The sequence below is a fragment of the Lampetra fluviatilis genome, chromosome 19 (assembly GCF_964198595.1).
Source record: "Lampetra fluviatilis chromosome 19, kcLamFluv1.1, whole genome shotgun sequence".
Lineage (NCBI taxonomy): Eukaryota > Metazoa > Chordata > Hyperoartia > Petromyzontiformes > Petromyzontidae > Lampetra > Lampetra fluviatilis.
This window is the reverse complement of record NC_136293.1, coordinates 4,241,641-4,262,829: the sequence shown is the minus strand read 5'-3', so window position 1 is coordinate 4,262,829 and position 21,189 is coordinate 4,241,641. Positions and strand designations below refer to the sequence as shown.

Below are 21,189 nucleotides of genomic sequence, written 5' to 3'. Positions count from 1 at the left end.
AATTCATTCGGAGCCCCTGGCGTTGTTTGGCTGTGTGCATTTGCGCAATATTCATATTCCTAGCTCCACACCAGCCACAGCACCGTTCCATGCGGCATACAGTGCGGCCTAGTTATTTTGGCCCTGGAGTTGAATCCTTATCGGTGAGTTGGGATCACAGGGCAGGAGGCCCCTACATCACATCGTGTCACTATTTGCCAATCGGCCGTAGTGTTTGTAGAATGCACAAGGGTTAGAGAAACGGTACGTAACTCCTCTGTAAATATCGGCTCTGTTACTGGCGTTCTGTCCCCCCCTACAAATGACCCTGCTGCTGTGTATTGGGCGGCGGGGGCTTCACAGTGCGCCAGAGTGTTTAGCTCGGGCACACACGAGTGGCAAAATCCCACTGCTGTTTTTTTTCCCCCTTCGAGTTAGGTGACGGATTAGAGGAGATGGGGATTAATGGGTGCAACTGTGCGTAATGTTATCCTAGGAATTCGCCAATAGACTAAGTGTACTTTTGCTCCGGAGGAAACTGTTGCAAGGTACCCCGATGTGTTGCGGTGGGGGGTGGATAAGGTAATTTACTTTACACCACAGTAATCTCCTTTAACGATTAGACATATCGCAGCCTCTGCTGCAATTCATTTTAATGCATTTGCATCCGCCGCCGAGGCTATGAAAGTGAAAATGTAAGCTCGCGTATGTCGCATTGCCTTAAGTTGCGGCGCGTTGATCTGCAAGTATGACGGGGCGAGCACGCTGTGGCTCAGTGCCTCGAGGGAGATCGTGAAGGTAATCAGCGGCTCCTTGGAGCTGCTCTCAAGCCTCCAGGCTGCCCAGGTGGGAGCTTGGATTGTAAATCTGCCAGTAGGTTATGATGAGGTGTTTTTAAATACATCAACACTCCCTGGAATATTATTTTTGTCATGAAGTCATCATATTGCATGCCTGGCTGACTTAATCAACAGTTTTTTTTTTATAATTGTTTTGTTTTACAATATTGTTGCCAATTGTTATTGACGTTAATGACGAAGCACATTTCACATTTACACTGGGTGTTGTCCACCTGTGTGTGTGTGTGGTCTGTGTTGTACAAGTGAGATGGCTCGCACTAATTCCGCACGACAATTTTCTCACAATCAAGTATATGTCGCCTCCGATTCTTGTATTTGAATGCGACCGGGTGTTTCTCCTCAACGTTCCCACCAGCGTGTGGAGTTCTCTCGCCACCCTGGTAGAGTCTGGGTGCAAGATTCTTTTCCCACGCTGTGTTGTGTGGTTGCCATTGGCCAAATGGAAGGGCTTGTGTGCATGTTGGTGATTGTTCTACGAATTAAGAGTCCCACAATCCTAGGGCCTAGCATCTTCAACTCCTGGCCACACTCGGATGGCTCCAGCTCATGATACCCACAATCTTTAGCAACGAGAGAGGGGGCAGCAGGTAACGTGTAGGGAGACGGTTGCGGGAATTCGTGGAAAGAAGGAAGGGGAAGCGATGGAAAGGTGTGGTTATGTACTGTATGTTGAACGTATGTAGCCAACTGTGCTAATCGGAGGCGCTGGGGGAAAGACAGCAAACTAAACGGTCGCATTGGCAGAGACGTCGCTGCGATACAACTCGGCTGTTCCTGCCGTGGTTGTCTGGCTTGACCACCTGCATGTGAAATTGTAGTCTGAACTTCTTTCGCACCATATATAGCCAACCGTGCTCATCGGAGGTGCATCTCATGTAGATGCCCTGCATCTCTGCATCTACATCAGCCATACGAAGGAAGAAGTTGCATTGCCGGAAATCTAAATCTTGACCCCAAATCACGTATGGCATTAAATGCAGCGCAGCATTGCATACAGAGTGCTGGGTGGTGTGTGGACATGTTCACGGTCAAAATAATATCTGGTATCCTTAAACACGGCGTGTTGCCATGCGCGGATAGTGAGTTTGTTTATTTTGAAAACTATTTTTTTGCATATGTTAACAAAATGGAGTGAGGCCTCCAAGGTGTATTTGTGTGAGTTATGATTGCACATCATGTACATGGCATGCAGTACCAGCCCATTCGTGTTTTTTTTTACGTTTATCGTTGCTGTGCCCATGCTTCTTCTTTGTAAGATGAAGTACAGTTGTGTTTTAAATGTCATGAAAAGTAACGTGACATATACTATTCCTTCCTATGGATTTCCTGCCAAAAAAAGTTTGCGTACGGATATGCATTTTCTTGGCAAATGTAATGGGGTAATTTAGTAATGAGTTCAATTCAATAGCTGGTTTGAGAAAGAAAAATTATACAGTGCACAAATGATGCGAGAGCCTAGTATGTGTGTGTGTTGATCTTCTTTCGCACCGTACGTAGCCAACCATGCACATCGAAGGTGCGGGGGAAGGACAACTCAACACAAAGCTAGAAAAGTCTCGTGGTGGTTTGCACAACTTGCAGGCCCTTTTAGAACGAGTCTGGTTCACCCTGTCATGCAGTCAGACGCAGGAGTTTGAACTCTGTTCCATGCGACTGGGTCTGCGTGCACACAAGGGCACGCGTCTGCTTTGTAATCAGCCCCTGCAGCAATGGGATACGAAAGCTAAAGGGGGGGTGTGGAGAAAAAAATCCAGTTTTGGCCTAAAAACATCTGTAGCGATTACCCCTTTGGAACATGAACACATAGTACTTGAATTCCTAAAATAGATTCTTAATTCGGAAAGCAGTGTGGGTGTCACTGCTATATATGTAAGGGTTGAGGTTTTTTCTTTAAACCCTATTTTGGATGTGGTCCCTTATTTATCACTAACTCAAAATCAAGTCAGCGTCTCCCTGTTTCAGTCATACATGTGGTGGTACCCATTCCTGTCCGTAGCCCTTGGCGATTAGTGGAAATTCCACGTTCCTGTGACATGGAATTTCAATTAATTACTAATTATATATTTAAACCTTCTTGGAATCAAATATCTGCTAAGAATGTGGCTCTTCGAAGTTCCTGAAGACCGTTTGTCGACAATGAACGCTCCCACCATGAAACTTTAGACGAATTCTAACTTTTTTGCCAGATGCCACTTTCCTGCTGTGCATGCGAACATTTCTTCCCTTGCCTCGAATACCTTTTCCTCATCCCTAGAGCGAGGATGGACTAACTCCCAGCATAGGAATGTGGAATTATCACTACTGCCTTACTGTCACCAATGAACGTGAGCTCAGTCCATTACACGTTTGAGCAGAGATGGTGACTTGATTTTGACCTATTTATAACCGTGGGTTTTTGTGTGCGGTTGTCAGCCATGCAGCTGAGATCGTTTCACTCCTCCCTACATGAGATAACCCCTTCACCTTGAGTAGTGGCCTGGGCCTTGAACCCCCCACTGTCTGTGTTATGTTCGATCATTAACCTCACGTAGGCTTAATCCTCCCTAAGCTACCCGAACTCCTTCATCGTCTATATTTCGTTCCACTCTAATTTCCCGAAAGAATCTGTGGCTTAGAACGTTGAGGCTGCTAACGCTGAGGCAGCGTTTTAAAGTGTGTGGTTTATCAGAGAGGCTTTTGCAAGTGTCGAGGTGAGTGGCTGACAGAAACACCTGGCTAGGACGCTTACAGAAGTAATTTTATTCACCATATGCAACAGTGCGGGATTGTGTTTTGGAATACATAGTCCTTCACAGCTTGGCCATTTATCAGTATCGAGTGGAGCTGTCATTTGAAAGGAGCCTTATAATATTACCTATTGGAGAAATGGAAAGTTTCAGTGGCAGTTTGGCCATGAGGTGAATAAATCAAATTCTAAATGTGCATTGAAATGAAAAACAGATCAGTTTAATTTCAAACTCTCATGTTTCTTTCAGTCTCAAAAATGAAATATCAATGATCTGTTATTTTATTTCACATCACACTTTTTTTTTTATAATCTTCACGGTATATCATTTGCATTCAGAACGATGCAGCAGTTGTGCAGTGGGATTCGAATCGATTTGCGTGACAGACGATTCGTGGCAGCACGTACGAGTAGGATGCCAACGGGATGAGTGATTACATTGACCGATGGCATCTTAGTTGGAGCGTCTTACACGCGGCTGTCTTGGGCCACTGCCTCTCATGCTGTGACAAGCAGACTTTGTTAACACGACCTCGCACAAGTAGCGCGCTCTGCCTTTTCTCTCCGCTGCTTGTACCGAGGCTACTGCAAGAGCTGTTGAGATGTGTCACAGTAATGCTCACTGTGAAGCCGGCACCAAGGATAGTACGGCTAAAGTTTTCTAAATCATTGAGATCCAGGAGGCGTTCACCTCCCTTTGCTCAATTAGTTTGTTTAGTGTCAAGTATTTTACATTCAGATGTAAATAACATGAACGTGCTCTGCACAGATGTGTTAATTTGAAAATGTATAACATGTTCCTTGGCGACACTTACACGGGCTATGTTATTGTTGTCTGCCTGTAACTTCCCAGTTGCTGCTAACCAGCAGCAACCTTTGGGATCTCCGAATTGTGTAATGTCGTCTTGTTGTTGCTATCTTCTCCACTGTCTTCCTCTGCTTCTCTCCTCCGGAGTTATTTTTGTCTCTCACCTCTTGTCAGTTGTTCCCATGATGTCTTGTGATCCCTGTTATTTTCCTTATTTATTATTTTCCTTACCCTTCCACTTATTCTGAACATTCGTCTTTCCACGGACTACATGTAATTGACAAACGCAAAGAGTCTTTCTGCTTAAGCAAGCACCGTTGTGACGCTTCTGAACATTTCATGGTCTTGAGTCCGTGGTGGGAATATTCCATGTTATTATTGCGGGGCCCATTCTAAGCAGGACAACCACTCTTGATTTTCCACCAAGTGCTACCGGCTTATCGACCGTAAAATAAACTTTATTGAAAATCAAGCGCTCCAATCATAGTACGAACAATTGTATTGAGTCCTATTTCATTTTGCACATTGTTGCCCGTTAGAACGATGAACGAGGTTAATTCCCGAAATGTTTTATTTTTTCGTGCAGGCATTTTCTTCCAGAAGATGTAGTCATGAGTAAAGTTTTGACAGACGTCGTAAGCAATAGTTTTCCAATGTTTTTTAGATGGAGGCGGAAAGGCATATTTGCAGTTTTTGCCACGTTTGTAACCATTAACTTGCAAATAACAGTTTTGAAGAAGGCATAACATGTAAGGATAGCAGAAAAAAATAAAAGCATAAATCCCTCATGATGTTTATTGACAAGCTTTATGGCATAGTTAGAAAGCACTGTAAAAATGCCATCATAAAACGGAAGATGGTTCCAGTGTTTACGTGAGAAAACATGTGCTCCTTTGGTTGCATTATTTGCACAAATAAAACATCAACTCTTCCATTTCGTCACAGTGTGCATTACATTGATGGCATCCTTTATCGGCAATAAATACTATAAGCTGCCTTAATAGTTGCTCTGTTACCACGGATACCATTAAAACATTTTTCTTCATTTTAACCACTCTGCTCTGTATGGTGTGCCATGTGAAATATATATCAGTGGTTGGCTACGTACGGCGCGAAAGAAGTTCAACATACCTAAATGCATTTTAAATACTTGCTGGGACCATCCATGCCTTAGTGTGTTATAGTTTCGAGTGTGTAAATAAAAATATCTGAGTGAAAAAAGCAGGGAAGTGGAAATGATACGCTCTTATATATCCTCGGTATAAACGGCAGTCAAAATGCCACAGCAACCCAATGTTATGCTTATACTGTCAACCCAGTTTCTCCGCTAATTATATAATCCAATAACTGCCTTTTCCATATTCCTATGGTGTGCGGATGAGTCTTTGCATGTCGACACCCTGTCGCCTTAATCTACAATGTAGGTGTTCGTATCCAATATAATCCATATCTAGGCCGGGTAGTTTTTGTTTAACCAACACTTGTCAAAACCCTCCACCATCTGACAAAATTGCCACCGTCACCTTCCCTTCAAAGTGGTGCTTGTTGTATCTAGCCTGAAGTGATGAATTGGCTGAGTCAACACCCAAATGGGATTTGAACTCAGTATTCTGATTGCAAGCTGCACGTTCTGCTGCTGTGCCCCATGGTCGAGGCCATTATAATACAGCTCATTATCTATATACCACCGCCCAGTGCCAAGTCCCGTATGCAACTCGCAGGGGACTGAGGTGTCGAGAGGATTTGTGGAAAGGGTCATCTAAAGAACGCCTGATACATCTCAAGAAACTGAAAGGTCATTCCACAATAATAAAGCACGAAACGGCTCTAAACATGGGCACATGTTGCGCTGTGCTTGAGAAGTAAGCGAATCTTGATTTGAAGCTTTCGTGACTGCAGGAATCCATACTCTTTGGTTCTTTCGGTGAAGTCACGTAGGTAGAAAAGATAAATAGATCACGACGTTTCGATCGCGACACAAGCAATCGACGATATGTGACTTTACCGAAAGAACCAAAGAGTAAGTAAGCGAAATTGTGCCAGTCAAAATGTAATGTGTGCCAGATTAAGAAAACGACCGTGTGTGAAAAGGTCGTATTTGTGAATGTCGATAGAATGATGACAGTTACGCGATGCACACCCGCACACCCAGTGCACCACCCACACACCGCACTGGGTGCGGTGGATAATTGGCCAATGTGGATTTGTGACATTTGGATATGCGATGTTCTGTGTGTGTCAGTGGATATATATTTTGTAGCTCTTGACATATTAAGATGCCTCTGCGGTGAAACTGTAGAGTCGTTGGGTGCAGATAACCCCTTTGGCCAAACTGCCTCACGTCAATCGTTGGGCATGCTGATGGTTTAACGAGGCAACTGTGCAGCAGCAGCAGTCGAGTTTGTAGAGGTCTGCAACAGCTTTGCACAATGGCAACAATCTCATTAGTCACTGACAGACACAGCGCTTTGATTAAAGCAATTTGAATGCACATCATATCCTTGTGTCAAAGCAGCTTCTGAGCATTTTTGGAATTCACAACAACAGCAGAGCTGGTGCAGAACTTTGTACAGCGTGAAATGCCAACTTCCCATATCCTCTGGTTTTTATAAGGCACTCGGGAAACTAACACGAACCACAAATGTCTCTGTAATGTGCTCGCGCACATTTGTATACCTACCAGATGTTAAAGACACACCCCAAACTTTTGATTCAAGATGCAGGGAAAAAATGCGAGTCTTCTAATCCGAATGTGGCAGGTAGGACTGGATCTCAACACTGTAGATTTATACAAGTGACACTTTTATATCTAACAATGGCATGATGTCGCACCCCCCCCAACCCCCTCACCTAAGTAAATTCCATGCAAAGACGTTAATATTAATATATTTTTTTTCATTAAAAAAATCCAATAGAATTTAATTTCTGTGCTCTTTGGCCGGAGGCGTCGGGCCTTGCCTGGGCGGGTTTGATGCCACCGCTACTGTCCCAGCGATCACAGCCAGGGAATCCGATGTTTTATTTTCAATCCTGCTCAGACTCGCACCGGCGATTCATTAGCTTCTTAAACTAAACTTTAAGCACGAGCACAATTGTACGTGCACACAATTTATGTTTTCACTGCATACTATTTGCCCTATGTAGTTTCACACCACTGTAGATGTTTTTTTTGCAGAAATGATGCAGTAACAAAAGCCACAGTTTTTTTAAGTAGTCGTGATGTTGTGATAGAAAACAGTCAATGGTAATCTGTTACACTTGCATCTAACTTGAACATGATCAGTTCAAGCACTGCTCTTTCCTTTCCTTTCCTGATGTTCAATAGCAGCGAAATTGAGTGAAATTTGCACACTCATGATAATTTGTGGAGTCCACTTCTGTCAGGGTCGCACAGTAGGGAGGTCCTCCTTTCAAATTGTGGTCTGTGGTCAACTTAACCCATCGGCTCTTGTGAATTACAAAAGTGAGTAAGTAGCACTTTATAGGAAGCCAACAGTAGTCGGTCATCTTGTGCAGAGACTGGTCTCAACTCCTGGAATCAGAAATTTCCACCAGTGGCACAGGGCCAATGGAGATGAACACAGCTTTACATTTGCTTGAACTTGAGACACTGACACTTCACAGTTGTCCCTTTGTGTGTTAAGTACAGGACGGTACTTTGCTCCAAATTTAGCTTTTTTTCTGCAGTTACTAAATATATTCAGTAGATGGCACATGGAATGCTTCCACTGTAAAATAATTGTTGCAGTTCAATGGAAAGACTGTTAAAAAAAAATAATAATTCGGAGTGAACAAGTGGTACATTTATGTGAAGCAGTAAAGTTCAGTTGCTCGAATGAAGAGGCACATTGTTTGGTAATTTTCTTTATATTTATTGACAAATAAGTCATTTCAAATGTGGCAGGCTTTGGTTACAAATGATCATTGATCTGGCATTTTGAAATGCCAGATGAACTATTGAAGGAAAATACAACTCTTAATTCTGGGCAATCTGAGAAAACATAATCGTTCCATTGGAACAGTGTATTATGTATTGAGACCTAGGACTTCGAGCGTAAGACAGGGTTACAGTGTTTTTTGTTGTTGTCAAGCTTTGAATATAGCCTGGGGCAGAGGTGGTGCGCTGAAATGAATAGAATCTTCTGGATCAGTAGTCCTCACGAGTACAAAAAAAGTAAGAATATAAATAATGTTTTGAAGGTAAAACTCTACCTGCTGAATGTGTCTCGTGGAAGGCGTGCACTCGTGTAAATACCTTCAACTTGTTTTGAGGTTCACATTTCGGATGTAAACACTATCCAGTAGCGCCTTTCAATGCAGCGTAGTTCGATACGAACTCCGTAACTTATTTTAACTGCTGCTCTATTACATCGCTCATACTATGACATTTCCACTTAGTCAGAGAAACTACAATATTGTTTTGATGATTTCCATGAGATTAGCTTTGAGGCTGTGCGAGTTTAATTACAACCATGTTGAGTTTTTTTTCGAGAGATGTGGGGCTGATCCTCAGAGCCGCGCGGCGAGTTTCTCCAGACGTGCACTTTTAGAGATTTTCCGCCCACAACCAAAATACCCATCGGGACGCACCTAACCTTTTCAGTATAAAAAATATATAATTGTGATGTGTCAGCTTTGGATACAGAGGTTGGATAATGATACGCGTTTTGGTGACTGTCTTTGGGGCACCACGGTGGCAATATGTTATATTTCTCACCTGTTATGCAGGAGGTCGTGGGTTCGATCCCTACCCCTCCGCCTGTATATTGGAGATGGCATGTTCTCCCTTTGAACGCGTGGAATTTTCTCCGGGTCCTCCAGTTTTTCCCCTTTACGTTTAGAGTCAACGTGTGTTTAGATTATTTGGCTGCTATACATATTCACATGATACGCCATTTTGTTGATCTATCATTTGTGGCCAGGTCGCTTTTGAAAGCGAGCTAATAGCTCGGTGAGCTTTACCTGGTAAAATAAAATAGTTTTGAATGTCATCTCTCTCTCCCCCTATATCTCGTCTTGTTCAGTTCTAGTTGGTCGAAGGTCGGGCGCCTGGATAGAGTGAGGGAGCCAGACGGACCCAGCAGAGACGGCTGGGCTGCTCCGGCTGGAGGTGCCCGGTGGGGCCGGGGTACCCACTCCAGTGGCAAGCCTGAGCGTGCCAACCTTGAGGTAAGCTCGTCAACAGCGATCTTCATTTGAGCATCTGCATTTGCTTCTTGAGCAATGCCACACATCTCCATTCTGTACACTGCACTGATAATAGTAATACATAACACAATGGTTACATCATTGCATTACGAGTGTAGGAGGCTCCAGTCAATGTTTAATATAGTTTTGGGCGAGCGGTTATCTCCTGATGGATGGGGTATATTGTATATAGTCGCTAGAATGTCTTCTTGCTTAGTCAATCTTTTGGCGGTGTTCCTTTGCATTTGCGGTACAATGCCAGTGGCTGAAATTCCTCCTGTTGCAGGGGGCCAAGTGTAAGTCTCTGCATAGGACAGCCGCAATTGATGTTCCGCAAGACTAGATAATTCGATTAACTCCGGAGAGGTTCTGCACCGAATAGTTCTTCCCATTCATTCGCTCCTCAGAGGCTGTGGCCCCCCGCCATTGCAAAAGTAAAATTTCCACCCTTGTCTTAGGGACCTCGCTGGCAAAGAGCGCCGCCACGTTACTCATTCGAGCGGAGGAGGGCACTTGGAATTTTTAGACTGTCTGACGGCACGACAATGGGTGACGTTGTTCTACAGGAGTTGGAGGGCTCTGTGCGTTTGCGGCGCGAGCGGGCTGCTTCTGCCGGGCTTCTGGACCTGCCTGGGGTCGGCGTGAGCTTCGGGGCGTGGTCAGACGCGCACACGGCAGCGTCACTTCTCCAAGATTCTACGCAGAGGCCCTTAGGTATTCACAATATCTGTTATTGTCGGATCTTTTTTCCCTATTTTCCATTGATCCCTGACGGTGCTGCGAGCGCATATTGCGTAATGTTGCCACAGCGACCGATGCATGCTGATCCGGAAGTGTGATTTTTTTTAATGAGTTTGCGTTGTATTGAAACCTGCCGTCTTTCAGAAACGTACTTCAAAGGCTTTTATATAATCGGTCTGTAGTTGTTCTTTTAACCTTTTTAACCGACATCGATGCAATAAAGTTTGTGAATTGTACACGAGAGCTCGACATGAAACTTCAAAGAATTTGGGGCACGAATACTAACAAGGACTTAAATAAGAAAGGCTTTTGTGTTGTAACAAATAATGCGAGTGCCTTTGCTGAACGGCGAAAAAAAGCGAGATTATGAGATTAACGAATGTTGATGCGTTGAAAACTATAAAGCGACGTGCTTGGCTGTTACCTCGCGAGCAAAACGCCTGGCGCGCTCTTCCTTTCCAATTAAGGGAACGGCTTACCGAAGGGGATAATTACATTTCACACTGTGAGCCAACCAATTAAATTCTCAAGATGACGGGTCGTCGCGCGACGGGCCGTGCCACCGACCTGACCCCTCCGCCCCGCGTGCGTCTGTTGCCCCCCAGCAGCAGCGACCAAGAAAGGGGCGCCCCCGCAGAGGCCGCCCCCTCCCAAGTTCCTGGCGAAGCGCGACGGCTCCGAGCCCTACGCCACGTCCGCCACCTCGGCAGGAGACGGCGCGGGCAAGCGGAGTCCCGAGGCCAGAGCCACGGAGCACGGCGAGCGTCGCCGAGGGGGCCCCGTGGACGCGTCTGCGGAGGTACGGCCTTGAGCTGCTCCTCCAGCTGCACTGTGGGCCCTCGGGGAGTGGTGGGGGAGGGGTGGAACGGTGTACCTGGGATATAATAATTAGACCTGGGAATTACAATGGTGCATCTGTTAGGCGGGTAAGGATGAAGCCTGTTTAAGGTTCAGCGTTGCGATTGGCCCAGGCAGCAACTGCAATAATTGTACAATTCTGGTCGTTGCTCTACACCGACGCCAGTCCGTGCAAAGTAGGAGGAGGAGTTGATGCACTCGGGTTACGGGTGACGTGATGGTAAACAGCCCGGACCTGTTGGCGGCAGCTTGGCCGTTAGGTCTTGCGCTAAGGTTAAGAGAGATAAAGGGAAGGATCTAAAGTCTAAATGTCTGCCTGCTATTTTAAGCGTTGGTGGCGACTCTCATCTCTATTGGCACCTCTTGAGCCTCACTGAGGGGGGCTGGGGGGGGTGGATTTCTACAACCTCATTGTGGGAGCCGTGCTTTCCTTAGGGCAGCCGTTTTGACATTCCACACAGACAGTGGCGCTCAGTTTATTGTCCTCAGGGACACGACGGGCTGCGTTGTGTGCCTGTTACCCCCCACCACCCCCACCAACTCAGATTTTTACTCAGGGGGGCCTTTTGATTGCAAGTCGGGTGCTCTGCTAGAGCACCGCTTGCCCAGATGTGTGGGCAGATGGCCTTTAAAGACACGGGAGGCCATTGAGGGGCACGCATCTCCATTGCATTGCCAATCTTGGCGAAGTGCATGGGAAATTACAGGCGAAATGAAATCGTACGCAATGCACACAATATAAATGCACAAACTTCCAAAGTTAATAAATTGATGAAATCAATACTTCGCAACATAAAAAAAAACAGTAACATCGATTGGTTTTATAGTTTGATTGAAATTAAATTCTACTTGTTCTCTTGAGGGGTGACTGTCATCACAGTTATAGTTTGATAATGTTTTGCCATCACATATGGCCCAATCGAATGTGCTTGATTTTGTCTTCAGCTAAGCCAGGTAGATCCAAGGTATTGGATGGGAGACTGCCTGGGAATACCAAATGTTGTCGACTTAGCCTGTACAATGTCCAGTAAATGGTTTTAGCGGAACGGTAGAATATTTAATCTATCTGTGCGGAGCTTTGAATGTTTTGCCCCCTCGTCGAATCTGGGTTTTTCTCCAGGTATTGTTTTCCTCCCGTTCCTGAAGGGAATGGCTGAATTTCCTCAATGCAAAAAAACTGCTTCTGAAAAAAAAAGTTTCAATGAGGCTTTGTTAGGTAAATAAAAGGCCGTTGTTATTGCTACTGCTACAACAACGGCTGACACAAACGACGGTTGACGTCACCCCGATGTGCAGAGCAGCTCACGGTGACCATGCTCTCAACGGTACAGTTAAGAAAAATAACGAAGCATAGGAATACGCAGCCAGCACTTTTAATCAGTTCATCCGTGTGTCAATATTTGCAAATGTAGCCCCGTGTGTTTCATTGTGTGCGCGTTGGACCACTCTCCCTCTATCTGTGCTGGCAAAGTCCAAAACATCGCGCGTGCGTGAACGATGAGGTTATCCTCCTCCTTCGCTTGGTACAGTGAGAATTGGTGAAGCAAATAGAAAGTGTAATGTTCGCTGCTGTTGCTCATTTGTGTGTGTAACCCATCACTTGGGCGGAGGTTCTTATTCCGGCTCTTGGTTGCTTGTCTCCGTGGGCATCCACGGTTCTGAGGTCGATAAAGTTAGTGCCACTTTATGAAAACGCGAGCAGTCCTCGTCACGGTAATAATCGTTATAAAATGTAAGCCACTTCATGAATCCGCTGCTGGATGAAGGCCTCATCCACACCACGTTTCTATCGGGAGTTGTCTGACTTACTTCCCTACTTTGGTCAGTGTGGGTTGTTGGAAGTGGTCGGTATGGGGGTGTCGCAGTACCTACCAAGATAATTCTAAACAATTTTATTTCTCTAGAAAAGCCTCATCGAGTCACAAGGCCCTTTCCTTTCACATGTTTGGACAATCACATTTTGTAGTTCAGCAGATTCAGCAATATAGATTGTCAACCCCCAACTGAGATTGCATCTCACGACCCTTTCGATTTGCGAGTTCCTTTAAAACTACGGCTGTAATTGGCCAAGTGTGTAAACGCTATCCGTTAGGTATTTATTTGCGGCTATTAATCAACAAAAAAACAGAAGTCAACCGTAGGTGATTCACGTCGTGACATTCGATTGTTTAATCTGCCCAGCTCGGCGTGAGCAGCGGCGAGCCCGTGGCACCGCCACCCGCCACGCTGGAGGCGATACCGGGCAACTTCCCTCTCCCCCCTTCGTCTCCGTCCCTGCCACCGCGCCCATCCCTGGCGCCCGCCATCTCCTCGTCTCCCCCTCCGGCTCCCTCGCCGTCCCTGCTGCTGCCCCCCCAGCAGCTGACGGACAGGCCCCCGACAGCCATGGACACGTCTGCTACTCCCAGGTGCGTACGAAAGGGCATTGCAGTCCGTTGCCCTTGTTAAGGGATACAGAAAACTCCCTGGTTTAGCTGGGATGCTGAAGGCTCGTCCTGGTTTTTCTGAAATGTCGGTAAAAATCAGGATGGTCCTCCCCCCCCTGGTTTAATGTTTTTTAACTCACGATATCGCTGATGGGCAACGGTGACTGAGAGTAAGTAGTCGGCGGGGTTGGCAGAGGGATTAGGCGGTGCTTCTGACCAAGAGGAAGGGCCAATGTACAAAGGCGCAAGGCCATTCACTGTGTGGCAGGTGATTGGCTGTGTAAAAGTTGGCGAGTTTGATGCACTGAGGAGGCTACCGGATCATCATGTGTCCTGGCTGAGCCTCCCAGAAATGTATTTTTTACTGTCGTCTTTTGAAACTCATCGTTTGCGGACGTGTGACCCTTTTCATAAAACTTGCAAGTGTGGGGGGAGGGGGGGGCAGATAAAGCTTTCGTGCGATTGAACAAATGCTTCAGGTTTTTACTTTTAAGCTCTTAGGTGATACCATTGCTCTTCTGGTGTTAAATACATTCTTATTAATACGTTTGAAAGTATGCTATTTTTACCTAGGAGTGATCTGGGGCTAAGGCAATTTTAGCGTTTGCACCCTTTCATTCGTGACGGGATACAGCTTGGCTGGATCAAGCTAAATATTATTATAGAATGTAAAAATATTTGCTCGTGTAAGTATTGACTAATTGTGTATTACGTATTCATCAGATATTTTTCCACTGTTCTCTTAGGATTGAAAGCTTCATGGACAACAACAAGGCTGTGAAGATGGTCCCAGTGATGATCATCAGATCCGAATCAAAAGATGGCAGGAGCCACCAATCAGCTGCTGCCCCCGACAGCCTCGTGTCCACCACGAAGCCGGAGCCCTCTGTCGTGGAGCTGCACCTGACGTCCGCGCAGAACAGTGCCAACGTAGAGAGGAGCGCCGCGGAGACCAGCCCGGAGCGCGCTTCCACGGCAAACCAAGAGGAAGAGGAGGAGCTCGGCAAACCGGAGAAGATAGGCGAGAGCTCGGTGTCGGCGTTTGTGAGTTTCCAGCCGTCCAGGAGTCAGCAACAGCAGCAGCAGCAGCAGGTGGTGAACAAGGAGGAGGAACAGAGGCAACAGGAGGACGAGGACCGCAAGACTGAGCAGCTCGCCAAGGAGATCGTCGGCAAAGACCGCTCGCTCGCCGATGTGCTGGCGCCCGGCGTTCGGACGGCGCGCGAGCTCATGGAGGGAATCTTCCCGCACAGCGACCCGGCGCTTGGGGAGGCCCTGCAGGCTCGCCGCAAGTCCCAGCCGCGGGGGTCGGGCGCCGCAAAGGCCGCCAGCGACGGGGCAGAGAGGTGGGCGTCCGCGACGTCGCGCTGCGTGGCGCGGATCCCGCCGATTTGGCTCCTAAACTGATTTGTTTACTTCTTGGAATATGAGGATTCGATGTCTGCGTCTGTTGTGAGCGTTATTTACTGTCGGCGATGCAGATCTGAAAGTGGCAAGTGTAAGCCTAAACGACCAAGTTGTGTTGAGGTGTGAAAGACAAGAGGAGGATAATGAGCGAGTTTAACGAAATGGAATGAAGAAGGCAAAGGGGGGACTGTGCCGCTATGCGGCAAGAAAACGCAGTTTCCATGGTGAGATCAGAAGCACTGGGAATAGCATTTGTATGTTGACGCACAGTTGGAACAATGTGCAAGACAATTAGTCAATTAATAATATGTGCAGGAACCGATCAAGTCGGTGTTGAAATGATTGCTCATTTGACTTCCTGCGCCTGAAAAGGGGAGAGCCTTTGGGAGGAAATTCTAGAAAACGTGAACTGCAAGGTTTATTTTTATGATACCTGGGCGAGTGTTTGTCTGTGGGCGTGTGAGAGATTGTGGATACTTTGAAATGTTTGTTTTCGTGCTGTGCTGGGATCCCAGCGAAACTGTCGCGTTCCCCGATCTGTAAAGGCAGCGGGAAATGGCGTCCGATCTCGAGCCGGTCAATGAACATAGACGCACAGTAGATGAGGCTTGTTGTTTTTTTATGCCCACTATTATACTCCCCATCAAATGCGTCCGTGAATTAATAGGTGCTCGCAAACGGGGGGATATCATTGTCAATCTCATTTGTGTATCGTTGCTCATTGGTACACATTTGGTTCGGGACATCAGCCTATAAATGTAACCGTGGCATCTTATTTCAACTGTTGCACGCGCAGGAGAGAAGAAGCGGTCTCCCCCACGGCACTGCCACCGTGCCCGGCCTACTATAGTGTGTCCGCACCCAAAGCCGAGCTGCTCATGAAGATGAAGGACCTGGTACCTTCGGTGGACGACGACGCGGACGAGGAAATCGACCCGGACCTCACAGAGAAGAAGGTACGACACTCGCTCAGGAGGCAGAGCCCGTGATATGGGGAGGTGGTGGAGCGTGTACACCTCTCATCCCGTGGCTGGTAAATCGCGTGGATTTAGTACCGAGATTTCTCTAACTTTCCAGAATGAAAGGTGGGCAGGAGATGCAATGCGGTGGGTGCGTTTGTGTGTTATGGCCTGTGATGGGTTTTTTTTTGGGTACTGCCGTTTCCTCCCACATTCAGAGTATCCTCCCACATTTAGAGTATTTGACTGCGATAAATTTCCACGTGATGAGCCACTTCGTTGAGCTATCATTTATGGCCAGGTCGCTTCTGAAAAAGAGCTACATAGCTCAGTGGGTGAATTTTTTTTTTCGTAGTTTATTCAGATCATGAGTCAAAGTGGAATTGCTCAAGTGGAAAATTACAGGACTATATGGAGATATAGCTGATTTAGCTTTTCTAGATACGTAAATGATTATTCTCGTTGTGGTACATTAACAGTGTCCATCACAGAAATGTTGTTTATCCAAAACAAGTTATTATGAGTTAATATTTTTCTGATCGGGTGAAGAAAAGGTAGAACGTTGTTCTCACTTTGGCAAATTTAGCTTTTATTATGTTCAGATGAAGGCAATGTTTGATATGGATGTAAGGGATAAAGTGAGACCATTAAAAACGTTATCACCTTCGTCATTTCCTTATAACAGAACACATTGTGGGCTCACCTTTATGAAGTTTTGCTGTGGCTTGGGAGGCACCCGGTTTATTTTTTCCACTGCAGCCGAGCCGTGCCACTAACGTTCCAGATTCAATTCAGATGTCTTCAGAACTCAGCATATCGCAGTTTGTTTCTGGCCCTGTGTGGCAAATAGCTGCTGAGGACCCTGGTGCCGACTCGGCTCAGATGTGCCAGTGGAATTGGCGTTGAGGTGCCACCGATTCTCGGTGCGCGCGCAAACACACTTACACGCGCGCGCTCGCACTCACACGCGCACTCACAAGCGCGGGCCGCTGCCACCTCCGCGTGCGGGCAGGCGGAGCTGATCGCCAGCATCGGGCGGAAGCTGCGCACGCTGCGCGAGGCACGCGAGCTCCTGCTGGAGGACGTGCGCGACAACGAGGAGCTGGGCCGCGAGGTGGAGGGTTCCGCCGAGGCCTCGTGCAAGCCCAACGAGCTCGACAAGTTCCGCATGTTCGTCGGCGACCTCGACAAGGTGGTGAGCCTGCTGCTGTCGCTGGCAGGCAGGCTGGCGCGCGTCGACAACGCCATCAACAGCCTGGGCGCCGACGCCACCACCGAGGAAAGGGTAAGCGTGGCTCTCGTCGTTGTCGTAAGCGGTGGCCGCGGGCCGCCTTTAGAGCGGTGTTCTTCATTGCAAGGCCCGCGGGCCACTGGCGGCCCTTGGTGGCCTTTAGTGTGGCCCCTGACGTGCGGCCACTGACAATACACAACGTGTGAAAACACCCCCCCCCATCATCGTTGTGCTGTCAAACCCCAATGGTTTCAAATGTGTGGCGGCCCTCACACTGATGTCTTATCAGTGAAAGTGGAACCCCCTCTGTAAATGAGTGAAGAACACTGCTCTAGATGGTGGCGTTGCAGCGCCTCCCTCCGCTGGTCTTTGTCCTCCACTGGTCTCTCCGCATTGCCGATCTGCCCGCCTCCGTCCATTCGCTTGACATCATCTGCCCATAGCCGCCTTGCTCTACTTGGGACCTTGCGTTGAGACAGCTTGCAGATTGCGGAGGAGGTTTCCACAAATCCACGTTTCCGTCTGCATTTGCAATGAACATCGTGCCGTGAGATAACACTTTGGGGTGTGCCCGTTGTTTACATGACTTATGCAGAAGGGCTTTGGAGGTTTTAGATTCTTCAACATCATAGAATACTACAATCTAGAGTGCTATGATGGTGTTCCCGATCATAAGTCCGTTTTTTCATGAATGATTTAGAAAATGTGTGGACAGCGTAGAACACGCAGCCTAGGTGTGTAGCTAGAAGATGAGTTATTTCCCTTTTGTTTACACGCTTCTTAACTCACTGTCTGTTGTTGTTGTATCCTCAAATCTTGTAAGTCAATTTTAACCCACTTCCCAATGTGGTATCAACTGCAAACTTGGTATACTTATGTCATACTGATGACAATACTATATTCTATCATAAAAAATTAAAAAATATATATTTTAAAACATTATTTTTTAGATGTTATGTTTCGGCTTGGGTCTAATTGTCCAGCCTCAACTGACGTTGGCTGTAAATCACCACAGTCCCTTACGTTATGGCAAGCTTCGGGGCCACTTCCTGGAGTTGTGGAGTTCTGCCATTACTAGTAAGGTACATTTAATAAAAGCTTGTTTAAAAAAAAGTATTTTTAATAATCAAGTATTGTCTGTGCGCTTCAATGGGTGGAGTTGAACCACACACAATCAATGTTTTTGATGGAGGGATAGTGGGGGGGGGGGGTAGTGGGCGTGACATCGAATGAAATCCCTCTTCTACGTGTCCCTCTATTCCCCCGTGTCCCACCCACCCCTCGTCAGCAATCGCTGGTGCAGAAGCGCAAGCTGCTGTGCAGCCAGCACGAGGACGCGCGCGAGCTCAAGGAGAACCTGGACCGGCGGGAGCGTGCGGTGGACGTGATCCTCGCGCAGCACCTGAGCGCCGAGCAGCTGCAGGACTACCGCCACTTCGTCAAGATGAAGTCGGCGCTGATCATCGAGCGGCGAGAGCTCGACGACAAAATCAAGCTGGGCGAGGAGCAGCTCCGCTGCCTGCGGGAGAGCATGCCGCCCGAGTGCCGTGCCGCCACGGACTGAGATGCCAACTGAGACGGGAACCAGCGCCCAGTAGCCACCGGGCGAGGGGCTCACGCACCCCCCCACCGTCCGTTAGAGTGTGGGTTCCTCCTTTGCGTTGGTTTGATTGCTCAGAGTCTTCAAAGTGCTCGAGGGAGTAATGGGGGGGCGGGGGTGGCGGTGGTGCTCGGCTACATTGCCGGTCACCGAGCCGGCGCTGGAGTTTACACCTTCCCATCTTGGAGGTCCACTTTGTCTGCGGTACAGCTACGGTTGACTTCCCACAATGTGGAGGCTTTTAATGTTACAGACCATCCTGAGAGATGATGAGCCCCCAGCTGGGTTAGGAATCTGACCCAGTTGATGGTGAATCAAGCGCATGCTATGACCGCAGAGCCACCCAAGATGAATTTGATTGTTTTACACGCACTCTTCACATTTTTATTTTTTTCTCATTGGTTATACCCACTCTGTGGGGGGAATTCAACGGTGGTTGACGTGGGAAGCTTGGCCTCCACCGGAAGGAAGCGGCATTTCCACCGCTTGCTCAGATAGGTCGGATCGAGCGAGCGCCGCCGCCCTGCGCTCGTTGAGCCGGGAGTCGATGGACTTCCTCACTTTCTTCGTGGCCCATTTTTGTTTCTTTGAAATGTATTTATATAGCATTATTCTTGTTAGCAGTTTTAATTTATTATTTTAAGTTACAAACAAACCACTTTGATTAGAATTATTCATTCACATTTTTACCATTATCTTTTTTATTGTATTACAAAGCATTATTTTACAGGATAAATTTTTTTAAATGCATAAAAAATACACTTTGTGACATCGCTTTCCACGTAATGCGTTTGTGAAAACTCCTGGGCCTCGAGTTACAGCCTCAGTCGGTGCTTATACAAGTTTTGAATGCACTCTGCGAAAGACGAATAAGCGGTGGCGCTGTGCGGATGGTCATTGGCAGCCCCGAGCCCCTGGTGGAAATTCCATCTGGTCCGGTTGACTGAACATTATCGAGAGCATAATCTTTGTGTGTGTTTTTGCTCTCCTGCAATGTGGATGTGCACCGTCCATCGGTGATTACAACCCACAATATTTTGGCCTCAAGATGGTCTGGGCATATGTGCCGAGGATGGGGGGGGGGATGCTTCTAGAATAAGTCACCGCTGCGCTCTGGCATTCCAGCGCAGGGATATTGCGTGTTTAAAAAAATAAGATAATGTAAACGATAAAAAGAATGCTTTGAAACACATGTGCTCGCGGTGTAGAAAATGCTCGAATTGTTCAACCCACTTAATATTGGCTGCAAATTTCGTTTTATCGCTCAAGGCCTGCTCTGCTTGTAAAAAGGGTGTGGACGGAGGAAGTGGTCTCTCCGATTAGCCATCGCAAAATCTTCTCCTGAAGCGCGCACCAAATGAGCGGAGAACATCTGCGCAGCGCATCCTTGCAAAGCATGAGCACCAACCATTGACGTGAAAAAAGACTTCCACGCTAAACTTTGGAAGCGGACAAAGGAATTTTCCTGATGAAAAAAACCCCAGAAGCAACAAAACAAACTGCAAAAGTGGATTCGTTCGAGGAAAGTTACCCGGAGACGTTCTCGTGCAAACTGAAGGTGCCCGTGGGTGCTTGGCAGATGTAAAGTTAATTATGCAACGAAATTTGCCACTTTTCTGAAAGTGTTAAAGTAAAACTTTGTGTACAAAACGAAGGTACATTCTCTGCGCGGCAGCGGCGGTGGCAATGGTGGTGGCAGCGGCACGGTGCGTGGTGCGCTTGTAGGAACACTTGGCCGGCCACACCGTGCCCATTGTGTCGCTGTGGTGCCATGGCGGCGGGTTCGTGTGGCGTGCCAGCCGTTGGGAGGAGCGCTGCCTGGCAAAAAAGGACTCGCGGAAGGGAAAGGATGAGAATTGTACAATGGCAATAAACGTGATGTCGTAGAACTACATTAGCAAACGATTAAAAAAATATAAAAAAAGGAGAGATCGAATTGTATAATTATACTGTAGTGCCTTCAACTGTTGCACATGCATATTTATAGCTGTTATACGTGGCTTCTGTACTGAAACTTTTACTTAATTCACTCTTTGATTTCATTTTCCGCAAGCGTGCCATGTAGGCTTGTGGCTGTGCATAGCATTAGCACGATAGATGACATCGATATAAGTATCCCATTTATCAATAACTCGATAATTCCGTTGACAGCATGCGTTTTAATGTTTAGAGTTCATGATGTGTTATTATCTTTCTGGCCGTTAACCCAAGGCTGTGGTGTTAGGAACCAAAATTATGTTCAGTTTAAATACAGGTGTGGGTGTGTGGAAATTTCTGTGCTTTTTGGAGTTGCATAAAGGATTTATTTTACTTTGCGAGTACTGGGTGGGAAAGTGTTGGAGGCAATATTATGGAGGCAGTGCCGTCTGATGATCGTGTTTTATTGCCTTCTCACATCAAGTGGTAGC

The 21,189-nt window shown here is 46.9% G+C and overlaps 1 protein-coding gene across 8 annotated transcripts in view; it reads left to right on the top strand.

Annotated features, from left to right (window-relative positions):
* The window catches only part of LOC144937556 (protein Shroom2-like), a 74,699-nt gene extending 54,419 nt beyond the window's left edge, over window positions 1–20,280 (top strand). For 7 of the 8 annotated variants that reach the window (XM_078864839.1, XM_078864837.1, XM_078864840.1 and 4 more), the window contains 8 exons: window positions 9,397–9,541; window positions 10,126–10,273; window positions 10,906–11,099; window positions 13,340–13,566; window positions 14,331–14,930; window positions 15,788–15,947; window positions 16,963–17,235; window positions 18,470–20,280. In XM_078864839.1, the coding sequence (XP_078720965.1) occupies window positions 9,397–9,541; window positions 10,126–10,273; window positions 10,906–11,099; window positions 13,340–13,566; window positions 14,331–14,930; window positions 15,788–15,947; window positions 16,963–17,235; window positions 18,470–18,745 (2,023 nt within the window). In that variant the 3' untranslated portion in view covers window positions 18,746–20,280. The remainder of the gene's footprint in view (window positions 1–9,396; window positions 9,542–10,125; window positions 10,274–10,905; window positions 11,100–13,339; window positions 13,567–14,330; window positions 14,931–15,787; window positions 15,948–16,962; window positions 17,236–18,469) is intronic. The other variant, XM_078864834.1, reaches the window with a different exon arrangement.
* The last annotated feature ends 909 nt before the right edge of the window (window positions 20,281–21,189 follow it).